The sequence below is a fragment of the Austrofundulus limnaeus genome, unplaced genomic scaffold, assembly GCF_001266775.1.
Source record: "Austrofundulus limnaeus strain Quisiro unplaced genomic scaffold, Austrofundulus_limnaeus-1.0 Scaffold140, whole genome shotgun sequence".
Classification (NCBI taxonomy): Eukaryota; Metazoa; Chordata; class Actinopteri; order Cyprinodontiformes; family Rivulidae; genus Austrofundulus; species Austrofundulus limnaeus.
The window spans coordinates 301566-325080 of record NW_013952542.1 but is presented as its reverse complement, the minus strand read 5'-3'; the positions used below and the strand labels follow the sequence as shown (position 1 = coordinate 325080).

At 43.0% G+C, this 23515-nt stretch overlaps 1 protein-coding gene across 7 annotated transcripts in view; it reads left to right on the top strand.

Moving 5' to 3' along the window:
- The first annotated feature begins 285 nt into the window (after positions 1-285).
- Positions 286-23515, top strand: part of pcdh7b (protocadherin 7b) — a 144563-nt gene continuing 121333 nt past the window's right edge. For 5 of the 7 annotated variants that reach the window (XM_014016170.1, XM_014016169.1, XM_014016168.1 and 2 more), the window contains exon 1: positions 287-4288. In XM_014016170.1, the coding sequence (XP_013871624.1) occupies positions 1208-4288 (3081 nt within the window). In that variant the 5' untranslated portion in view covers positions 287-1207. Of the gene's footprint in view, positions 4289-23515 lie in introns of all 7 variants that reach the window. The other 2 variants (XM_014016171.1, XM_014016173.1) reach the window with 1 other exon arrangement.

Genomic DNA, 23515 nt, shown 5'->3' with positions numbered 1-23515 from the left:
CATGTGTGTTAATAAACGTCCATTAGTCGTGTGTGTGTGTGTGTGTGTGACTGATTAAACAAAGATCCAAAATGGTTAAATGAATGATATGAAGTGAAAGTGCAAAAAGTCCAAGAAAAAACAAACATTATCCGTCCTTTTTGTCTCCCTTTTTATTTTATTTGGTCATAATTACAAAACAATTAATTAATAATAATAATGTCTGAACCCAGGCAATCTGCGTGACCAAGTTCGACCCTGTTTACGTGCGCACCCGAGAGAGAGAGAGAGAGAGAGAGAGAGAGAGAGAGAGAGAGAGAGAGAGAGAGACTGCAATATCATTTGTGAATCCCTCTCTCCGTGCTGCAGATAGGGGCTGCCAACACATGCGGTGCGTCTGCAGGTGAGAGAGGCGCGCGCTGAACACGCTGGACACATCCAACCTCTCCTAAAAAGAAGAGAAGAAGGAAAAAAGAACACAGCGTCGGATTTAGTTTTTATTGTTTCCTTTCAACACAGCCTTATTTTTTTTTCCTTAATGCTTTTCAACCTCCTGGGTTGCAAACGGAGTTGTGGCTCGTTTAAAACCAGACTGTTCTGCTTGTTGCAAGTGACTTGGAAAAAAGGGAAGAAGAGGAAAAGCGGACAGGTCGTGTGCTGAGGGAGCTCTCCTGCGCAGCGGCTCTCATCACCGCGTAAAAGAAAGAAAGAAAAAAAGAGTTGTTCTCTCACATCTGTGGACGTTCCACCGGACTGAGGATTAGTGTGCAGCCTCGCCCTTTAGATTTAAAGAAAATCCCCCAAACTGTGAGTAAATGATTCCAGAAGCATGAATTGAACGCACTTTTATCTTCCGCTGATCGGACTATAATAAGACTTTTTAAAGCGCTCAGACGCTGAGATGGTCCGGAGCGCACAGAACTTCTCTGCGTGTTGCCTTATGTTTTTATTTTATTACTATTTTTGAAATGAAGCTTTGAGAAACTAACACTCAGTGCTAAAGGAGAGGAGGAGAGGAGAGGAAAGGAGAGAGGAAAGCCCCGCTGCACTTGCTGCTTTTCACTGCAGCAGAAACCAGAGGAAGACTTCATCCGGAGAATGAAGTCTCACACATCCCGAAGCGAAGGCTCTTAATGACATTTTTCTCCCAAATCAACACTTCCTATTAATTTTTTGGACTTCTTTTTGCCTGTTTTTTTTCTCCCCCTCCTCCCCCAAAGGGTGAACAATGAGGACTACTACTACTGCAGTGGACTATTTTTACTATTGCATGCTCATTTTGCAGCTGCTCGTGCATCAGCCTGCTGCCAAGCAAGTGCTGCTGTACCGCCTGGCTGAGGAGGGACCCGCCGATGTCAGGGTGGGCAACGTTGCCGCCGACCTGGGCATAGTGGCCGGGTCCGGGGAAGTGACGTTCACCCTAGAGTCTGGCTCGGAATTCTTCAAGATAGACAACATCACAGGTGAGCTGAGCACCAACGAGAGGCGCATAGACCGTGAGAAACTGCAACAGTGCCAAATGATCTTTGATGAAAACGAGTGCTTTATAGATTTTGAGGTGTCTGTCATCGGACCGGCTCAGAGCTGGGTCGACCTCTTTGAGGGGAAAGTCATCATATTAGACATAAACGACAACACTCCGTCTTTCCCTTCCCCTGTGCTGACTCTGTCTGTGGAGGAGAACAGACCCATTGGAACCCTTTATCTGCTGCCCACAGCCACAGACAGAGATTTTGGCAGGAATGGAATAGAGAGATACGAGCTCATTCAGGACAATGGGGAGAACTCAAGGCGCATGGGGTCTTCTGGGGATTCGTACTCCGGCAAGAGGCGATTTGAGGATGGGGCGAGCAGGAGCAGTGTGTTTGAGCTGCAAGTTGCTGACACCACTGACGGGGAGAAGCAGCCCCAACTCATCATTAAGGGGGCCCTGGACAGAGAGCAGAGAGACTCCTATGAGCTCACGTTGCGCGTGAGAGATGGAGGAGATCCCCCTCGCTCTTCTCAGGCCATTTTGAGAGTGATGATCACTGATGTGAATGACAACAGCCCTCGGTTTGAGAAAAGTGTGTATGAAGCTGACCTGCCTGAAAACAGCTCCCCCGGCGCCCCCATCCTGCAGCTGAAAGCGACGGATGCAGACGTGGGGGTTAATGGTCAAATCGAATATGTGTTCGGAGCGGCCACAGAGTCTGTAAGAAGGCTGCTGAGGTTGGATGAGAGCACCGGGTGGCTGAGTGTGTTGCACCGCATTGACCGTGAAGAAGTGAGCCAACTGAGGTTCACGGTAATGGCCCGTGACCGAGGTCAGCCGCCCAAAATGGACAAGGCCACAGTGGTGTTAAACATYAAGGACGAGAATGACAACGTCCCTGCCATTGAAATCCGAAAAATTGGGCGCATTTTYCTAAAAGACGGGGTGGCTAATGTTGCTGAGGATGTGGTGGTGGACACACCCATCGCCTTAGTTCAGGTGTCGGACCGAGACCAGGGKGAAAACGGCATAGTGACCTGCACAGTGGTAGGGGACGTGCCCTTTCAGCTCAAACCTGCKAGTGAGATGGAGGGTGAACAAAACAAAAAGAAGTATTTCCTCCACACGTCTGCACCGCTGGACTACGAGGCCACACAGGAATACAATGTGGTCATAGTTGCTGTGGACTCTGGAAGTCCTAGTCTGGCAAGTAATAACTCTCTTATTGTGAAAGTGGGCGACACTAATGACAACCCTCCCATCTTCAGTCAGAATGTAGTAGAGGTGTCCTTCCCTGAAAACAATGCTCCTGGTGAAAGGGTGACAAGAGTGACAGCTGCTGATGCAGACAGTGGGAAAAATGCAGAAATAGCTTATTCCCTAGATTCATCAGTAAATGGGATTTTTTCTATTGATGCAGACAGTGGAGACATCAGGGTAAACACCATCCTGGATAGAGAGCAAACAGAGCGCTATGAATTTAAAGTGATAGCTAAAGATAAGGGCATAAACACCCTTCAGGGTTCTGCGACTGTGGTCGTACTCGTGGCCGATAAGAATGACAATGACCCGAAGTTCATGCAGGACGTATTCACCTTCTATGTAAAAGAAAATCTTGATCCAAACAGCCCAGTCGGCATGGTTACGGTGATTGATGCAGATAAAGACAAGAACGCAGAAATGGGTCTTTTCATTGAAGAAGAAGAGGAGATCTTTTCTATTGAGAATGAGACTGGAACTATTTTTTCCACCTTGTCGTTTGACCGAGAGCAGAAAACCACGTACACGTTTCGTGTTAAAGCCGTGGATGGTGGTGACCCGCCCAGGTCTGCCACAGCTACAGTTTCACTCTTCGTCATGGATGAAAATGACAATGCGCCAACGGTCACCTTCCCAATAAACAACTCTTTCACGCTGCTTCCTCCTTCCAGTGGCATTAGAACAGTTGTTCGGGCTGTTGTAGCCTCTGATTCGGACACTGGCATTAACGCAGACCTGAACTACAGCATCATTGGGGGCAACCCCTTTAAGCTTTTTGAAATTGACGGGGGCACTGGTGTTATTTCACTAATGGCAAAGCTGGAGCAGAAACACTATGGCCTCCACAGACTTGTGGTCCAGGTGAATGACAGTGGACAGCCTTCACAGAGCACCACCACACTGGTTCATGTCTACGTTAATGAAACTATCTTCAACTCATCCATTGTGGAGGCCCAGGTGGCTAAAAGCTTGAGCACATCTCTTAACACCAACATTGCAGGTGACCCCAACTACGATTTAAGCAAACAACGTTTAAGCATCGTGATTGGAGTAGTTTCAGGCATTATGACCGTCATTCTCATAATTCTTGTCGTTGTCATGGCACGTTATTGCCGCCCCAAAAATAAGAATGGCTATGAGGCTGGCAAGAAGGATCATGAAGATTTCTTCACACCACAGCAGCACGACAAATCTAAGAAACCCAAAAAAGATAAGAAGAAGCAAAAGTCCAAACARCCTCTCTACAGCAGTATTGTCACAGTGGAGGCCTCCAAACCCAACGGGCAGCGGTACGACGGCGTCAACGAGAAGCTTTCGGACAGTCCCGGCATGGGCCGTTATCGTTCGGTCAATGGTGGGCCGGGCAGCCCGGACCTGGCACGGCACTACAAGTCCAGTTCACCGCTTCCCACTGTTCAGCTTCATCCACAGTCACCAACAGCTGGAAAAAAGCACCAGGCAGTTCAGGACCTGCCTCCTGCCAATACATTTGTTGGCACCGGAGATAACATTTCCCTTGGATCTGATCATTGCTCCGAGTACAGCACTCAAACCATCAACAAATACAACAAACAGGTAAGAAAACGCATCTCAATGTCTTTTTGTTTTTCCCTCCACCACTCTTAAATGTCTTCTGCTTCCTCCTCTTAGTGTTCTTTCCACCATAATGCTTTCTGACAGTGCCAGTCTCAGTAGTCGTGTTGCCTTTATGGTGCTAATGTGTGTCAAGTTAGTGGGTATTGATCTGTTTTGGTTTGGAGTGCCATTCACATGTAATATTGAAAAGAAGGAGAGGTTCAGATCAGATTTTGTGGGGGATACTGTTGCCACTTGACCAAACATGTCCAAGTTTTCTTTTACTTTCATCACAGCATGTTGAAGCTTACTTTTCTGTCAAGGGTGTCACAGCTGCTGACCCTTGCGAGTACGTGTCAGGGTGTTGTAGACAGCTCACATCAGGATTTGGTTTGCAGTTATTTTATCCCAAAAGGGAGTGTGGCAGGGGTCTGCAACACTACCCCCCCCCCGCCCCCCGCCCCACCCATAATCGTGTCAAGCCCTGACCTGCCCTCTGTCTGTGCCTTTTCTTCTTGTAGATTGTTGAAGGGAAAAAAAGGAAACAAATGCTAAAAAAAAAAAAGTTTGCATCCTCGATGTGTCTTGGCATTGATTTGTGAGTCAGTTGTTCTGTCTGTGCGCATAGGAACACTTGTCCACCCAGAAGGTCACATTAACATTTTTCTTTGCTTACAGTTCTGCATCATCTCATTGACCCAGCAGTGTAAACTGGGCTTTTTTATATCACCTCCCATAGTGCACCTCAGTGTCTTCTGCTCCTTTATCTTTTTTGCTTTTCTGCAAATGCTTGCCATCTGCTTTTCCTCCACCCTCCAGTTAGTCTTAWTTTTGTTCTCTATTTAATCCTTTTATTTTCTTCTCAGGAACTATTTTTTTTCTTCCAGTTTGCAAGGCATTTGATTTGAAATCAAAAATACAAGAAATGCAACCTCCTTATAGCACAGTCTGTAAATATTATCGTGGCAGTATTTTTCCCTGTTAGGTGCGACAACACGGAGGAATAAAGTTAAAACTTGATGAAACAAGCCGATTTTCCTTTCTTAGGAAAAAGAACAATATCCAGGTACATTACACTCTAATGAATTATTGATCTTTCTTTTACTTGGTTCCAGCACTACTCTTTTAGAATTCAGGAGTGTTTCCTGCTCACTTAGCCCCCGTTTTTGCCATTCTCTCCTTTTCTCCCTCCTTTGAATATTGTTCCTTTATTTTTTTATTTTTTTATTTTTTTATTTTACATTAGATGCGCATTATTGATTTTTCTGCTCAAACCCTCCTTTGGACATTCATATTCAGTAAGGCCTCCAAATAGTGTTTGTTGCCTTTATTTTTCCTCCCAATTTTTTTCAGCCTCTGCCGCATGGCACCCTTTACAACGGCACTCTCCTTGCATTTCTTTTCTTTTTCTGGCAGTAGTTTCTTTTTTTAATCGTCATTCTCATCTGTATCTAACCCCTCTCCTCTCTTTTCCCTCTCTCAAATCGTTTCAGTCCCCCTTTTTTTTACTGCCCTCCCTTCTTGCTCTCTCACCCCCCCATCTTGCTCTGTCGGTTACAGCCTCTAATATTGTGTATTCACTGAACTGCTTCCCAGAGTGTGAGGAGTGCTGTTGCTTTCGGATGTCTCCTGCATAATTAAAAGGGCACTCTATTTGCTGCCGCGGTAGCAGCAGCAGCATGTATTGTGTGTCACTATGCTCCGCTTATATAATTTATTTATTTATTCTCCACRTTGATGCTGCGGAAGCCCTTATGGGCTGTACTAAAGTCAGTTTGGAAACATATCAAAGGATTTTTTTCTACCCCCCCCCCCCCCATTCAAGTTTGAAATCTTAAATATCAATAGAATGTCAAAGCATCTACAAGGTAACATCATCTGTGTTTACTATGCGGCGGAGCTGGTTTGGCATTTAAGATACAATAGCAAGCAGGTATTCCGATTACCTTTTCTTACCCCATGGGCGAACATTGGCTGTTGCTACAGTCTACAGGGATGGGAAGGGCGGAGCTTAATGTCTACAAATGAGATCTAATTGAAGAGAAGGTGTTTGCTCATGTGCTCCAATTATGGCATTAAAAAGCCACCTCTTTATTAGATTAGGCAGTGAAGTGGTCATGCTCTTGATTTTAGGAACACTGCATCTAAAAATATTCCGTTGTCTGCTAAGGGCCACTTTAGCTAAATACATCATAAAACAGTCAAGGGCGCGCATGCCTCTGGGCTTTTTTTAATTATTATTGAAAATAAGTGTCAGTGACAAAACGAAGAAAACAGAAAACTGTTTTTTTTAGCATTCATATTTGATTTAACCATGTTTTCTTAACTTAGTGCATACAATTTTCTAACATTTGTCCCAGAATGCTGCTCATCCTGTTTGATGTGCATGATATACGGAAAGTAATGATACGGACTATTCTTCAGCGGGTGTGTGGGAGGAGATAGAGACAGGCGCAAGAAAGACGGCCCTGTTAGTGGTGGAGAGAATGGCCCCTACTGTTTCAGGACTTGAGGTTTTGGTGGAAAAATAGAGCGAGGACGGAGTGGCGGTGGAGGGAAACGGTGAATAGGGCTCGAGCATTGACAGTAATCTCTTGAGGTATCGGGTTCCGTCTTTCTCCCTCCTCGCCCACCTAATCTGACAATATCTGCACAGGCAACCTGCTCGGGCAGGTAACCAGGCAACTGGGGGAGTTTATCAGTGAGGCGAACCTTTCTTTTTTAGCCCATCAGACATTTAAACAGTCATTAAGCTGAGCTAAGTTTGGGGAAGACGCCAGGGTGTCACCTAGCAGCTGCTGAGAGCCACATTTCACCTTTTCGGCTTGTGTTCTTGGTAATTTTTCCTGTTCTGACCATGTTTATCCAGGTTTTTTTTCCATCTATTTCCTCCTTGCATGCCAGTTCCATTCAAAGGATGATGAGTAGTGTTTTCTCTTAACAAAGCACTTAACTTTATTACTTTTGGCAGTAGCTCCTGTTCAGGCTAGAGCCAGAAAATAACACACAGTCCAACCGTAATGTGGGGAGAAATGAAATCACTTAGCCATCGAATTAGCAGAGCCCATCAGCTTGTTGTTCTATCAATGCACTTCAAAGCACTCCTTGTGCCCAGGTGGATCACTTTTAATCAGCGGTGAGCCACAGAGGCTTGGGTTCTGTACTCTTGCAGCATAGCCCCTCAGGGCGGACGGAAGGCCTGATCCACCCACTTAAACCAGGTTTTCTTGCCTCTGGGCTGATGCAGCAAGACGAGCAGGACTTTGTCCTTAACTCAGCTCCCAGTGCTCCCCCTACCACCACCCCTATTGCTTTGACCAGCTGTTTCTCGAGTCCCACGCTGTAGCTCTCCTGCTCGAGCCAAATATGGCTGCGAAGCATCTAATTTGCAAAGGGCAAAGCCCCCACCTACTCGCCCCGCCACGCTCATACAGGACAAACAATATCATCATGCAAATGGAGGTCACCAAGGTGGTGTTTGTAGCCAAAACATCGGATGTGACTGCCCTTGAGGTTCCAGGCAGATCAGGAAACCAATATGGAAATGTAGCGCTTTGCCTATGGGCTCATTTGCTTCAAGCTAAGAAATGTAGCTGCCTAAACACCTATAAAAAAAAAGCCACAAGTGGCCCAGCTGAAATTGGCCCTTATGGGACACTCTGTTTTAAACAAAAGCTATTTGTGCATAATTAAATTGACAAAACACAAATGTAACAGTACCAAACTCCCTCTAAGGGCTCTCTGAGGGTTTAAGCTATGAAACCAGTTTGAAAGTAAGTCACACTTTTAGCTTAGTAAGGTCATAAAAGACCCAAGGGAAGCATCGGTCAATGACATGGGCCTTTTTTTGTCATCAGAGAAAATCGTCCCTAAAACTCAGGATAGGGTGAAAACAAGAAAAAAATTCAAGAAGAACCATCTGTAAGGCCTTTAGTGAGAAATAAGGCGATATGCAGTGAGCTGGTTTGTTTATTGCCACATTAATTTCAGCGTTTGTCCTTGGTCCTGCTGACTGTGGCTAATGTTATCAAAATTGTTTTGGATCTATTACGGCTTAATTCAATCTGTGGCTGCTCGGGCTTTTTTGTTGTTTACGTTCCGAAAAGGAAAATGGAAGGAGTAAGAGAGCACAGTAATACTCATGAAATTGCAGCGGGCAGCATTTTCTGGTATAATTTTGTTTGGGTGATTTGAATGCATTTGCTCCGAGGCAATTACTAATCTRAGGATTAGACATACCTGATACGCAGGCAGAAATGGTGGGGAAAACTGCAAAGAGATTGCCATAGCTGCTTTGCCATAGTGTCTGCAATATTACTCTGCATAATGTTTTAATACTGAGGCTTTTTTCACTCTTTACCTAAAGGCAAAAAACAAGAACAGTATGGCTTTTTTTTTTTGTCTTTTAATCTTTTTGTTTTTCCATCTTTCCACTAACGCGTGTCAGYTGAGCTCAGTCACATGCAAATAAACACTCATGACTGAAGAAGCTGAAGAAGACTCAACACTTGTCATGATAAGATGGGGGGAGGGGAACAGAGGGGAAGTGAGGAAGGAACAAGACGAGATATTTAAGCCGCACGCCACCTTGATTGCGCTCCACGCCGCTGATTGTAAGTGGCAGTGTTGAGGATGCCACCTTCTTCTCAGTGCTTTTTTTCAATTTGGTGTCATCGAAAATGGAATTTCATTTCATACTCKGCAGCGATCACATTAGATAGGGCTCAACTAGGATAAAGCCGATTCATATTTGCAGATTTGCCTTTTTTCCTGAGGCGCTATCAATCGCCTCACACTCGCCTGAAACGGTGGACTTGTTTTTCACGGCAATTGTTAGAAGGAGTTTGAACAGTAAATTGACTTTTACAGGGCTCCCAAGGTTTATGATACGCCATGCTAGCCGGGGTTGTTTTCTCCATAGCTGTCCTCTTGTATCGACTCTCGGAGCCAGAATCCACTAAATGAGAACATCACTTAGCTCCACTGCTGCTCAACCCTGGGGAATAGTTCTCTGTGGAGGAGCTGGATCACCACACGGATCAAACGTAAGATTTGTTGTTTGCGACACTAATAGGAAAAATAATAGTGTTGTTTTTACTGACGTTGCAGCTCATCAAAATAGCAATCGTGTCTGGCAAAGTCAAATAAATTGACATGTTTTTTTCCCCTTTTTTGGTCCTGTTTGGCTGTAAAGGTCACAGGCCATTTGTTTTCTTGATGTTAATCCAAGCAGGTGGCAAGGGAATCTGGATCTGTGTGCTTTTTATCCGCCCTACCCCTCTGACAAGTTGAAGCACGGCGGTGATGCATCAGATGTATCACTTACTGTCRGCGTCACTCGGACAGGTCCCGGGTGTCAAGGGAGCTGCCAGCGGGGTCTGTGCCCCCCCCCAAGTTATAAATCAACGATTTAAACCCTTTTTCCCCTCCCCCAGCATCAGCCCTGTTGTCACATGTGGCCTTGTGAAGCCATAAAAGCCAGGTGCATTATTATTCCCCCCCAAAAGTGGCCATTTTTAAATCTCTATCAGTTGTTGAAAAAAAAACATTTTTTTAGTAAGGCTTTTGCGCTTTCATACATTTCAAGTTGTAAAGATTGTATGTACAATATACAAAATTTCCCCTTTTTTGCCCGTATAGGGCAAACTTATACTGTAGATTTATTTTTCAAGAAATTTGTTTCAAATGTGACACAGATATCTCTGAACTCACATCTTCACTCTGTGTCCGCCCCCCGCCCCCCACTATGACTTTTTTGTGAAGATTTCTGAGGGTCAAGACAAGGTAAATGTCAGAAGGGTTATGTATTTTACTCTCAAGGAAATAACTTGATAAATGGACCAGCCAGGATGTGTCTCCATTCAGCACTTGTTCAGTCCTTACTTTCCTATTCTTCTGTGCTCTTTTGTATCAAATCTGCCCAAATATTAAATTGGAGTAAAAGCGGTTGCCTGAATTTGGCAAAGTAAAAATAGTTTGCAACAAATATAATAGTCCAAGTTTKCCCCCCCCCCCCCCAATCATATGGCTTTTTATGAACAGGCAACACTCAGACATAAGCAGCAGACAATAATAGATGTGACTTGACTTGGGAAGTGGAAGGAAAAGGACAGCTTGACTGCTTCTATTAGTCCCGTTTTGGTGCGGCTCCTACCATGTGCACATCCCCCCCCCCCCAAATGAGATTATATGTGTATGAAACAGGAGGTAGAGCACTCACCGACGATCCATCAAAGCCTGGGGGGACGCGTGCGTGTGTGTGTGTGTGTGAGAGTGTGTGCGTGTGTGTGCAAAGGTTTGTGTTCTCAGCGGGCGCGCTCGCAGTGTCGATGCACATGTGGCTGGGTGTGATGAAATGTGTGGGTGTACAGTACGAGTGTGTGTGGGTGTGTGTGTGTGCGTGCGCGCGTTTGTGTATCCTGTGAGGGCTTGAGACAAGAGCAAACAGTGGGGGTGGGGGGCGGGTAGAGGGGGGGCACGCAGTTCAGCCTCTCCATCATGCAGCGCGCCAGGCACACGAGCGGCGACATGCCTGAGAGGGTTTCAATATCCTGTGTGTGCGCGATCGTGTGTGTGTGTGTGTGTGTGTGTGTGTGTTTGTGTTTACCCAAGGAATGCAGTTCATTATATTTGTCTGTGTGTCTGGTTTATTACAGATCCACTCCTCACACATGCGTACCGAGGCAGATAGAGCTCGGAGGCTCGAGCGAGACTTTAYTCTGTTAAAAAATTCGCACAAACGTCAAGCACAAATGACATGCCTTCGCTTGACTCCCAATTTTGAGCATCTTTGCCCATCACTGAGTGACTCAGACACGGTTGTGTTCGTACACGACCTGTTTTAAACTGTGGATGTGAGCGAAGAAAAAAAAGGGCAGAAATATTCATTAGCAAAGCACTGGCAGAGGGGCAGCAGAAGGCCTCCGTATCGATGCAGCCTTACCTGGCAGAGGGCAGGCTATTAGCCAGTCACGATAAATCTTGTCAGAGCCGGGAAGGATCTGCCTGCCTGCTGAAGAATGAAGGTCACAGGGCAGCTGGAGTTACGACGGGCCTCGCAAGGTGGCTGCTATCAAATCAAATGAAATATGAAGTCCAGCTGTTTTCTTTTTCCCTTTTTTACCCCCCAATTCAAATTTTTCAATTTGCTTTTCTCCTATCTCCTGCACTGTYTTAGTTTGCTGCATCCAGCAATACTGCATAAAAAAGTAAATGCAGAAATTTATTTTTGAATATTGCCAACTTATCGAAATGTTGTTATTTTTGTGGATTTTTATCTTTTCCTTCATGATTCGGCAAAGACTGAACCTATAATTGAGGACCTTTATTCACTCCTATATGTTGGGATTTAACTTTTAATTATTGCCAGATTAACTGTGTAAAAGGGTAATTTCCAACCTTGGAGGGTGGGGGGTTTAAACTTGTCTGCTCGGAGTTTATGGAAATATTTATTTAAATAGTAGGTTTCGTACCATTTCTTTCCCTTTACACATTCAATTTGTAACTATTCAYTTTATTTGTTTACGCTGATAAARAGGCTGAATGTGTGTTTGGGAGAGGTGGGGAGTAGAGAGGGATTAATGGTGCTTAAGCTTGGTTTGGAAGTAAGAGGGCGGTGAGGTTGAGGAAAAGAGTTTGGGAGCCACTGGTGTAAAGGACAACTGAAGGCAATGTAGAGGTCAATAAAACAATGTTAACACAAAATATTTTGCAATTTGTGGKATCAAAAGTTGTTTTGTCACGAAGACAGCCATCTCCGTTAATCTTTGTCACACTCCTACTGGCTGTCTTGAGTTAAAACTTTGCTTCTCCAAACTGAGTCACCTCAAACAGGCTTTCTACAGAACCTCACTTCAAAAAACCTGACCTATTTCTAAATATCTAAATACTCTAAATAGGGTTGCAGAACCACTGTTTAAGGATTACTAAATTACCCACTGTAACGTGTTGTGAAAATGTATTACATAAAGATGCAGATATAAAGAAGAAGCCTGGTCTGCAAATCGAGTAACTGTAGCCCAGGCATTTTTCTCAGACTAAACAGAAATTGCTACACGCAAGATTAAATCTGTAGTTGAGTGTACATTATGACGCCAGAGTAAATAGTGATGTATGTATGTRTAGTCTGGCAGCAGATTATATGTTGCATATTCCCATCACCCAGCACTGTTGGAAACTGTTATATAAACTGTCCACAGCTAAAAATGCTGGCTTTAACCAGACAAATTCTTCTGTGGATTGAGGAGCTTCAGACATTTAATATGGTCTCGTGTATTGATCCGCGGCACCTTGCCCTATGGGCTGTTTATTATCTAGCTTAAGTTTCACCTTTTGCTCCTTTCTCACACGAGCTTGGGAGATGAAGTCCTCCTACTTATTTCTCCCATCTCGCCTAACGGCAACAGTGTTCTCCGTAATAACTACAAACGGTCAATCAAACCATTGGCCATCGGCGAAGAACTGGTGGCCAGTTTGATTTTGAACTCTTGAATAATAACCGTTTCTGAGCTGTGGGTTTTGCAATTTTTAAGAGTTTTGTAATCGAGACCGACGAATAAAAAAGAACAGGTTTTTTGACACGGTTCATTTACTCTGAGGTGCTCCGGTGCTTGGGACAAAATAGTCAACTGTAAATTAGAGAGTGGATTCAGTGGTGAGAAGTGCCTTAGGTGTGGTGTGGTGCGGAAGATGGGGCCACAGAGGCGAGAAGGAAAATAGGGAATGTTGTTAGGTTTGTTGTTTCTTGCTGCCAGCTTGATGAGGTCTGGGATTGGGGGAGAGGCAAGGGTATCAATCAAATTGACATGTCTGGGGGTGGTAAAATGATTAGAATAATGGTAAACAAAACCGCTTAAACATGACTCGGCTTCTTTTTTACCTCAGCTTCATTCCAAACGCCAGGCTTGGCTTAATAAGCTTCAATTAATGTCAGTTTCGTCACTTTTAATCTGCCTGTAATGATATATTAATAACAGTCTTCAGCGGAAGGCGGCAAAGTGCTGACAACATGAGCGCATAAAGGAAGCCTATAACGTAGTGAAGAGCTCTTATGAACTGGTGACGTGAGGAGAGCTCAGTGGGACTCTGACAGGCGGCAAAGTGTTCCACATATGGGTGACACTTTTACGAGTGTTTTTGCAGGGTGGTGTTGGGAGGGGAGGGGATTCCCAGCTGGACTGCCGGTTACTTTGCTTAATCGCCATCAGAATCCGGCGCCGGCTGCTGAAAATGTTTGAGTAGCACAGATGACTTTCCCCCCGTGAAGCCAATTGCGGGCTATCGTTTGATGTCTAAGCAAATGTGTTTAACATGCATAACCRCTCTTGCCTCCTTTGCCTTCCTCGGCACATTTGAAAGATTTACGTTCCTGTGTGTGTGAGCACGTTAATGTGTGTGTGTGTGTGTGTACTCTTTTGATTCTCTTTGAATAAAGCTATTCTTTTGCCGTGGCAGCCTCTTCTCCCAGTGAATCAGGAACATGACATGACAATCGGAGACCTTGTAATTTATGTTTAAAATGCCACCGTTATCCACGCCAGACTGGTTTTGTTTGAACACGGAGACACACCAGCTAAGGTCCTCAGCTGCTCTTTAAAAGCGTATGCTTGTGTTTGCTCAGGGATCCTTGGTGGGCTATCCATTGTTACTATGGCAATATACCTCCATCACATTCACATATAGCTTGACTGCAACATCTCCCATGACTTTATGGCYGAAGTTTTCTTTTAAGAATTTCTCCTGCTTTGCTTTTACCCACTACTTGGGAGACTTTAGAGCCAGTGCTGAGTTCAGGAGTGACATTGTCCCTAACATAACAGCATTGGCACAAAGTTGAATTAAGAATGGGAACTGTCTTGATAAAGCCATCTGGCCATTTGGGGGTATTTATTAGATGAATGCTCCTTRACACTTAATTGGCAGAACCTTGATTTACCACAGTGGGTTCATCTTACCCTTKTGACAAAGTTCTTCGGGCACTTTTATGGTCTGCTTGACCCTATTAGTCCCACTGTTGTTGTCAACGTTTATTCAGTTGGGAAGGTTTGCAGACATTTGTTTACGCACAGCTCTCTTAAATGCTGTGGCAGGACCTTAAGAGAGCTTTGCGCTGGTCCCAAAGAAGCTCTTCAATTCTAAGAGCTGCTTTGTGTGCCTCATTGGTGGGCCAAACGGAAGTCACTCACAGCCTGCCAGTTGCMCATTCTTGTCTTGCCCAGGTCCTGCGAATGCAAAAAAGCCCCTTATTATTAGCCCACCACCACTTTTCCTGACAGATAGTAWGGTGTGTTTACAATGATATTCTATTTTTATTTATTAATTTTTTTTATTAGCAAAATGGCCTTGGGCTTTATGGCCAAACATATCTACTATAGAACTTACTCTCTAAAGGATGTAATTCCAACAGTTTTGTAGTGTGTTCAGATTCAACTTTGCTCTTTTCCCCTTTCAAGCTTTGATTTGTGGAATCATAATAAAAAGCAAAAAAAAATGATCAGTGGTTGCACAATGTTGTTTTCTATTTAACTGAAGGCTAGTATTTTGGAAATACTTAAAAGCAGTCTCCTTGCTGGTTAACCTTTTTTTTGACATCTTATTCAGTGTTTGGAAGCTGCAAAGCATGAATTGGATCTGGTCTAAAAACCCAATTTTGCACCATCCGTTTTGAACAAAGAGGTGAGCATGAGCATTACGCGTCTAAACAAAAGCTGTTAAAATGTTTCAATCACATTACCATGCCCCCTTTTTTTCCTTGGAAGGTCAACACTGTCATGGATGCGCCATGTTCAAATATAGTGTTTTCAAYCATCCCCAGAGTATAAAACAGCCATGAATCTTAAAGACAGATGAAACAAGTCTGCATTTCATCTCATATCTTCGAGAATGACGACTGAATAGCAATGAATTTATTGAGGTAGATTAAAAGAACCGGTGTCAAGGATCAAAAAAGGGAAGAATGTTGAATACCCATACTAACGGAATGACCTAAAGTGTGTGCCTGGAAGGTAAAAAAAAAAAGAAAAAAAAGAAAAGGTTTAGGTTTTTAGGTTTGCAGGAAACTCATTAGCCCACAGCTCTGAAACCAGAAGCTGGAACGATTGGAGAGAATTGCAAGAGGTGCCATGTTTGTGTGCTTGAGCCCAGGCGTGTGTGCAGAACCAACACAAACAGCGTCTAGCAGCAACTCTTCACATTAATGACTCTCAGTACACATGCAGCCAAATAAAGTGGGACTTCGCCTGTGTGGTGACATGAATGTGTTTGATTGGAAGTTGTGGCTGAATTGCTTGCACACATGCAAATTTGCATATTGAAATGCTGTAGAAAGTACTTTCTTTTCTCGTGAATATATTTGAAATCTGAGGAAGATTCTCTAAATACAATACTCACACCAACTCTCGATCTTAAAAAGACGGCGCAGGCTGCCTTTAGGAACACATTGGGGTTTCTGTTCGATTACTAGCTTCAGTGTCTCTGCAGACTTTGTGTCAGATCTCATAATGAGCACTGTGGGCAGTGAATGGTTTGTGCTTCTGAAAGCAAAGGACAAAAAAAGGCTTGCAGGCAGGTGGGTTTTTGCATCTTTGAGTCAGGGGTGGAGCTAGTGGGGTGGCCAGTGTCAGTTACCTTCCCCAAAGAAATAACAAGTGGGTGGGTATCTTGGGTTTTGTATTTGCATTTAGATTTAGTTTAAGGTTGTTGTCTGATACTACTTTACTATTTAAATTTTCAACTGTGTATGTTCAGAAAATTGCTGAATTATAGTCCTTTGTAAAATAAACATTAGCATTAATGGTTAGCTTAATTAGGGATTAGCATCGGTAATCAGCATGCAATCATTCTTAACAAATTTGTCTCAGTAGGTTCTAACATGGCTAAATTATAGCCTTTTAAAGATTGTTGTGGTGGCTATCTTGAATTTTCAAATCCAGAGGGCTTTGCTTTATTTGTGTGTGCCCCCGTAAAAAATACCTTGGTCTTCAAAAGTCTAGCTCCGCCTCTGCGTTCAGGTGTTAGTTGTTATTACTTTCCCTGCCTGCCTGCGGTGGTCGGGTCTGATTTTTCATGTATGTCTCCGAAGGTGAGACCCTGTCAGAGTCAGAGATGTTTTTATCATCATCCAAAAGAGACAGAAAGGAGCTCCAGACTGAGAAGGACAGAGGAGAAAATTGCCAGAGATTGCCAAGAAACCAGTTCAACTTCAAACCGTCACGGTGGAAGTGACGGGCAGTATTATTTGTACAACTTATATTTCCCCAGCATTCATGTGATTGTCTTGTAGATATGGTGTCAAAACGCAGGCGTTGCCTTTCCCGCAATTTATGTTTGTCACCTTACAGTGTGATCCGAGAGCGATGCATCATGGGGGTAATGGACATCGCCGCCTCACGTGTTTACCTTGCACGGGCGCGATGACAACAATTGCATCAGGAGGAGGCCCGTTTCGTGCGGCACGAGCTGATACAGGGAACGGGAGTGACAGGCTTGAAAAATTGGCAAACAACATTTGCTGGAAGGTTTCCTCGGGGCCTGGGTACCKTTTTGAAATCGTGTGCGAATGCAGAGGACTGTGAATGAAAAATAGCTGTGTGATCCTGCCATGTTGCTTCTGTCAAGAATGCCTGATTTTTTTTCTTCTTCTTCTTCTTCTTCTCTCTTTCTCCCTCCCACAGATTGCTGTCATCCTCATCTGCCCCTCAAAGCTYGCTTTTTTTCCCTCTGTCTCTCTCAGCTTCTCATCATCTCTGTTTTAACACTCCATTCTCTCAGCAACATACCCTCCTCCACCTCGTTTCATGTGTTTCTCTTTCTCTCTTTTTTCTCACACTCCCCACCCCCCTCACTCCTCCTCTCATCCCCCCATCCTCTGTTTCTCCAAGCTTAGCGCACGTGGTTATTTAAGGCTTAAGATCCATAAAACTCGCCTTAGGTTTGTGTGCTTTTGTTACATTCCCAAAATGCTGCATTGACTGCCACATTGGTAGCTGCTGATCTGCGTTCAGCCACTGCTCGTCAGAGGACAGTTTCATGTGGTTTTAGTGGCAAGTTGACACCGAGGTGGGAGCGGGGGGTGCTTTGAGATCTAATCAGGGAGTTTTAAGCTGTTGAGCTGTCACTTAGCTGGGGAGGGCATAGATGGGGATTCCTGCCCCAGTTTTTTTTTAAAAACTGTTGACACGAGCGTTTTTACCACWAAGATGGACATGCATGCAGATCTGAGCTCAACATGAGCACCACTCCTGTAACCCTTAAATGAAATRGTTTTAGTTTATGTTCGTTAGCTGGTCGATTTCCATCTGCTATTGTGTCATATTGTTTTGTGTTGTGTTAGACCTAAGTCTTGCATCTTCTTTCTTTTTTAGTAGAGTTTTGATGTTCACCTTAAAATTCCTTTAAATTTAAAACTTTCTCTAATTTATCAAAAATTTTGTTCCTTTTTGATAGGGCACCAATGGTATAATAAAATGAAAAAAAATGTCGCTAACACAGTTTCTTTATTTAGCTCACACTCTGAATGAAAATTAACAAAAACATAATTCAGATGTTTGTTTTTTACCAATTCCAGATTGTGTTTTAGTTCAACACATGGAAACAATGATGTTTTTTGCTTTGCCTTATGAAAAAAATGTATGTTTGCTTTCCTTCTTCTCTTTGTTTTGCTTTGTTTTAAAGTGTGGTGGCTTTGTTTTGGTTGTATAAGAGGTGAATATTTCACACAYTGGGAAATCTAAACAAAATTAGAGAGAAAGAAACAACTACTTCAGTGTGTGTGTATGTGTGTGTGTGTGTGTGCACGCGATGGAGTTGTTTCAACCAATTAGTTGTTTCTTCCTCTCTGGAATACCCTTATTTTTTCAGCCTGACTGCGACTCAAACCAAAGAGAATCGCAGCATGATTCCTCCTGCTCAACATCTGTTCCAGATTGCTCCAGCCTTCCTAATTAAACCCTGTTTACCTCAACATTCTTTAAGCAGACTACCGACTAGTTATTCTTCTCAAGCTCCTCAAAGCCCTGTTTAAATCTTGCAAGTCTGATGATGAGAACGCTGGTGCCGRAGCAAAAATGAAGGATTTCACAGGCTTGCCTACAGGAGCCACTCCCCCGGTGCCTTCCCTTTTTGCATCAACGGCCAACCATCATAACGCTGTTTCTCCATTAGACGAAGGATATAAAAACATCTTTACTTACTTGAACAGCGCCTAAACATTGTTTTGGTCGATTTATTGGGGAGGAGCTAAGGTACAAAAGAAGAAGATGGAAAAAAAATTAGCGCRTGGCCATTTCTAATCATACATTTTTAACGTTTATTGCGCAGCTTCTTAATTAAATCCATGCATCAGAATCTAGTGCAAAGCCTTTTTCGGGTGGGGAATGGAGGGTGAATGGCTGATAAATTTACAAGTAAAATCTGTAGGTTTGTTCATGGATTCTTTTTAAAGAAAACTTTGATGTGTTTTTCCTTCTTTGACCTTTAGCTTTTGAGCCAACAGACCAGGAATTACACAAAGATTTTAATCCTCCTCCTTGCCAAAGCATATWGATTCATTATCAGTCGAGTTTGTGAGGCTGTTAGCGAAAGCTTTTGTGAGCCACCAACTCCAAAAGTAATCATAGTATGTTCTTGTACGATCATTTACTATTAGGAGATACACTTTTTCTAGATCTGTGCTTAAAACATTGGCATTAGTCAACGATGTGTTAGCAAAATATCTCATGAACCACTGAATGAATTGTATTGAAACTACCGATAGCCGGAATCTGTTTTTTGGAGAAAACCCAATTCCACAGTCGACTTTAGCCAACACAAAAATGGCTGTCATTCAGTCACATTAAAAGGTACCGAGATAAAATTAGATGCAGTAGTAGCTGAGTGTGATCCCCAACACATACTTTGAGTGCAAAACGGTTCTACCTCCTTAGTTTCTCAAAATAAGATGATTGTAGTTCAAATCTTCGCTATAAATACTGGCAGAATTTTAATTAAATGGAGTGATTGTCACTTTTAAAAAGACACATTTTAGTGATCGTGAATCACTACAGATTCTGTCTCTTTCTCACACACGCACACACCCACTCTGCATTATCTTGGGCAGCAGCCTGATATAATTAGAAGGAGGTGAGGAGCTCCAAGATGAGGGTCACACTTGCCATTGCGGCCCAAATGGAGATGCTTTCCTGGGAGACGCAGCTCAACTATATTTGGCTGCTCCTGGGTCATTGTTTCATCACAGCCCAGAATGGCTTCAGGGCCTGCTTAGACTCTGGCTATCTCTACATCTTTAATATGTGTTTCACTTTAATGTTGCTAATGCTGGGTGCACTGCTGTCAGGCCCTGTACAGCTCCTATRTAAGATGTGGTCTTTGCAACATTACAGTAATAAGGTTGGAATCTACAATTTTTTTCAGCTCCAGTTTCAGTGGGTGCAAACAGTTTGGTGATATCTCGCTTGCATCCAAAAATTCTGGTATCGAAGGACTAACTATCCTGGGATAAAAAACGTAATATGAGCAAAAGCAAAAGAACAGTCTACATGAAATCCCTTCTCTTCACCAACCCATGAAGATTTTAAAATGAGCAACGGACGAGAAAGATATTAGGTATAGATTTCCTGTAATGGTGGTTACTGACAACTGTTGGTCCTGCCGTTGGGCTGTAATGGACAGAGAGGAAATCAATGACGGATAAACACCTGGCCTTCRAGTTCGAACGTTCTTCAAACAAGCGCCAGTTCCAATCTCTAATGGGTGTGTTTATAAAGAGCACCTGCTCGTGCTCTATCACATTGTCTAGACGGCTGTTTCTGGAACCCCTCAGCTCCTGGCTCCGGGATATAAACCATCATGTCCATCATGGGTATTAATATAGAACACTTGCAAAACACAAGTTTCAGCAGACTTTGTTGTGTTGTTGCTCCAGTAAACCTATGTCCTGTATGTTTTTCTAGTTTTGCATATGAAACGCAAAATACAAAAAGATGTTAAGTGTTAATGGGGGACAAATACAGGAAATAACAACATATTTTAGTTACTTGAGGTTAGGCATGAATTCATTCTTAGCATTATATGTTGTAGTTATAAGGCACAGCTGACGACTGGAGTTGTCTACGTCCAAAAAGCTTYATTTTCTTTCTTTTTTAAGCTCAGCACTTAAAACAGGCTTGTCTCTCACATTGAGCCTTCACTACATAAACAGACGGAGTTATGTTACAATCACAAACACATAAAAATACATTTTCTAATACACACCTAGGGCGTTCATTGTCATCTCATAATACAATAAAAGAAGGCTGCTCGAAATGATCTTGTGGCCACATTTTATCTCACAGACAAGGGTTACTTAATGCGTGGCCATGCAATATTTTTTTCTTATCTAATGTCACCGGTTGGACTCCATAATAAGTTTATTAATATTTTTATAAAAAACATGAATTACCATGTGAACCACATATTCAGTTATGGAGGTGTGGTACATTTTAATGATACCATATAAAAAAATCCATGTGAAACCTGTTATGCGTAAGTGTTACAACTTTTACACCATACTGAACACTTGACTGTAGTTGTTGTTTGCATCYGACCTATTTGGCACACGCCCACACAGTTTGGTCACATGAAAACATTGTATTAAACTCATTTGTTTCTTTTGTGCGGTTAAAATACAAGCAGGAAAAAAAAAAGTTGAGTCAACCTTAAGGCACATTTTCTGCATCTTCAAAATTCCAGCCCTCTCGGTCGGTTTCACCTCTGCTGAGGGTAATACGTATCAAAGCACCGAGACAAAGGCCTTTGAACACTTAGGGATGCCTCCTGAGTCTCTGCTCTGTTCAGGATGAACAAAACAAAAGACATCCCTAACACCCACAGGATTTACCGTCTCATCCTCTCCACGGCCACGTCTACATTTATTAATAGCAAATCYTGTAGGTTGTGATGGATATGGTTAACACTGTCTGAAGTCAAGTTTGGTGAAAATCGTGCGAGGCATCTTCCCCTCAAGGGAAAACAAAACTGCGAGAAGCAAAGAGCTCAACAAAAACAAGCCTTTCTTGTTTTTTGAATCTACTCAGTGATCACTAATTACAGACTGACAAGGCGCCTGTTTAAAAAAAAAAAACAAGTACAGAAGAGAAAAAAAAACTATTAAATACCAAGTGTAATTATATTTATTGTAATAAGTTGGAACAAACACAATCTTCCCAGCCTCTAGGGACTTCTGTGGGTGTATATGGATGGAAATGAATCTCTTTTAGTTTGCTAGACAAACTGWGATATCTGAGTAATAAGCTATAGGTCTTTGAAGTAATGAATTATGCTAAAGTCATGGAGGAGTTTTCAGTTATTTCTACACACCACTTGAGAAGGGATTGGTGTGTAATTTGGGGAGTGTCACACCGCTGAAGATGGGAATAAACAAGTGCTTTCATGTTGACACAAGGGGCTGACATGTAGGCTTGGGCAATATGATGGTATTGTGGTATACCTCGATACTGGTGAAARTATTAACCCTCTGGAGACAAGTCACATGACCTAGTTAGCTGGAAAGCCAGTTAACGCTTTCTCTGACACTGTTTCGATTTGTGTGAAAAGGAGAACCTTCAAACGATACACTAGYTTTTAAATTGTGTTATGGGCCAATTAAAACTGAAGTTATGATAAATAGTATTCTCCACTTTTGGTTTCTGAACATGACCTTCCTGTTTGATGCAGCAGGCAGAAGGAAACACAAAAGTCTCATGGAAAAAGAACAGCTCTATCAGGCTCATCCTCTTGAGCCGAAAAATCATAAACCTCTTRACCTCCTTTCTGACCGAGGCTCAAAGTGACTKGATAGGAAGAAGAAAATAAAAAGACGCAAAAAGTTGAGTGAGGTTCGGTGGCGATGGAGATGYGGCGAGAGCGGGAGAAAGTAGCTCAACACGCCACAGACCATACCCCACCCACAACCCGCCCCTTTCCACCCTGACTCGGTAACACCCTATACCAGTGGTTCCCAAACTATTTATCTCAATGACCCCCTTTTGTACATCCAAGCCAAGCTGAGCCCATCCCCTAATCCACATGTGTCAAACTCAAGGTGACTCCCGTGTGGCCCGCCAGGGAAGGAAACTTCCCCCCCCCACCCCACCCCAAAAAATATATTTTTTTACTTAACATGAAAATTGTTTCTTATATGAATGGCAAACTTTAAATTTATGATTAAATGCAACAAAATACATTTAAAAGGTGAAAGATAATAACAATTGTCCTACCCCTGAACTGTTGGTTTTAAGTAACTGAGCAAATTAGTTGGATAGCACAGTATTGATGTCTGAAAATAAGCTGCTTTAAAGTCAGCATTGACCATAAACTAAATCTGCCATAATGCATACTAGCTACTCATTAGAAACTAATCAGTAAGTAACACTTTATTAGTTTTAGTTCCAGTGTTTAAAAGAGGAAATGCTAAAACACTGATGAGTCAAAGTTAAACATGAAACGTCAAAGTTCATTACAACTGGCCCTTCAAGGGCCACCATAACGCTCATGTGGCCCTCAGTGCAAATGAGTTGACTCCCCTGCCCTAATCCCTCGCTACTTCCAACCTTCCCCAAAGATGTGTAAAAACAAATTTATATTTTCCCTACCTCTGAGCAGACAAGGTTATGGCCCGCCTTGTGCTCTCTGGTGCCCCCCAGGTTGGGAACCATGCCAAATAGGCAGTATTATCTAAAGATAATATGTCGGTATGAACAGGATCAATACTGTCTAACCCTACCAACAAGGTGCCCTATAGGTTGAGAGGGTTAGAAGATRGCATGCATTTTTTTTTTACCACAATCATAAGCTTAGCTACCAGAATACACACCTCAGCATGTTAGAGGGAAATTAAGAGCACGACTTGTGTCTCTGTGCACCTTTTGCTCAGAGTCTCAAAGTGGGTTGTTATTGTTGCAACAGTTGTGGTCAAATTTGGGTTAGTGACACGTTATCAAACTGGATTCTCAAGTGAGAGGACAACAAAACGGAACGGATGGAAAAATGGATGGGTGCCAAGGTTGGCTCGCGAACACGCTCTGCGGTTTTCTTTTAAAGAAGAAAAGAGGTGGAGGAACCTGTTTTTGATAATGTTTGCAAAGGTGTGTCCATCCCGTTCTGTCATTGTGGAATGTAGAAAAGCTGCTGTTTTGTGTTCATAGAACTAGTTATGAATACACCCCCCCCCCCAAACACACACACACACACACT